This window comes from Austrofundulus limnaeus, unplaced genomic scaffold (assembly GCF_001266775.1).
Source record: "Austrofundulus limnaeus strain Quisiro unplaced genomic scaffold, Austrofundulus_limnaeus-1.0 Scaffold1045, whole genome shotgun sequence".
Classification (NCBI taxonomy): Eukaryota; Metazoa; Chordata; class Actinopteri; order Cyprinodontiformes; family Rivulidae; genus Austrofundulus; species Austrofundulus limnaeus.
In genome coordinates, this window is record NW_013953447.1 from 108,267 (window position 1) to 109,462 (window position 1,196).

The window sequence follows — 1,196 nt, forward strand, 5'->3', positions numbered from 1 at the left end:
GTACAGAGATAAAACAAAACAATAAAGTTTGTAATGATTATTTTTGTCTAAAAGTTGTTCTGATACAATCTTAAAACATCAAAGTAATTTATGAACTTAAAGTCCTTTGAACAGAAAAAGTCAAAGCTGAACAAATTTTACTTTATGTGCAAACGGCTGAATTTACTGTATATTGTGAAATTTTTAGATTTTTATTTTACATCCATTTCCCAATTTTTGAAATCATAAAATCAGTTTTGCAGGCTTAAAAATAATTAATGTTAATGTATTTTGTCGTAGATGATATGTTTTAGGTAAATCATTTTGATCGTTATTTGTTGTTCCAGCCCTAAATGTTAAAAAGCTGTTTTATGCTGCTATTTAATCATTAATTGAACATTTCCTTTCCACGTTTTTATTTTCAGATCCCCTCCACCTTCAATGCCAGCCAGGCGATGGCCTTTGACGGCTGTTTCCATGATGACGACATTGAGCTGACCCCATTCCCTCGGATGGCGCCCACGCTGACCACTGACCCCCTGACCACGCCGAGCCAAAACTCGGACATGCGTCCCACAGAGGGCACCCGGCTGCGGCGGCAGCGGTCGGTGCGTGAGAACGTGGCCCTGCTGGTCAGCAACAGTTACATGATTGACTCGTACTCGCGCCTGGCCTTCCCTCTGTCCTACCTGCTGTTCAACACAATCTACTGGAGCCTGTACTCCTGATCCCACCCGTCCGGGAGACGCCCAACCGAGTTCCGAGGCCGGACGAAATGCCAGGGCGCGCACTTTCAGGAGAGACTGAGGGAAATCTCCTGAGACCCTCGGTCTGTGTTAGACTGTTGAACACAGACTNTCTTGTTAAACCGAACAGCAACACAATCTCCCTTCACAGCTGGAACTCTCTGTGTTTCTCTAACAATCAGAAAAGTAGCAGCAGTAAATAAATATAAGTGGCTGATGAGCGAGATTTGTTTCTGTCTCCTCCTGCAGGTATGACCACTGTGCTCACCATGTCCACCATCATCACCGGAGTGTCCTCCTCCATGCCTCAGGTAAAACTGGATTTGTCTGGATCGAACTTTGTTGACGCTCTCTGCCTATGTGGGCTCTCAGGGTGGGTTTTAGGATTTTACTGATTATCTTTAAGGTTCTTCATGACTGAAGTCAGAGCTTTCTATTTTACAACAAATACATAAATTAAAATGTTTAAAG

The 1,196-nt window shown here is 43.0% G+C and overlaps 1 protein-coding gene across 1 annotated transcript in view; it reads left to right on the forward strand.

Moving 5' to 3' along the window:
- The window catches only part of LOC106533890 (gamma-aminobutyric acid receptor subunit rho-3), a gene marked incomplete at its 3' end in the record, with an annotated part of 40,003 nt that extends 39,167 nt beyond the window's left edge, over positions 1-836 (forward strand). The window contains 1 exon segment of the mRNA XM_014030351.1: positions 405-836. Coding sequence (XP_013885805.1) covers positions 405-707 — 303 coding nt within the window.
- Between the last annotated feature and the right edge of the window lie 360 nt (positions 837-1,196).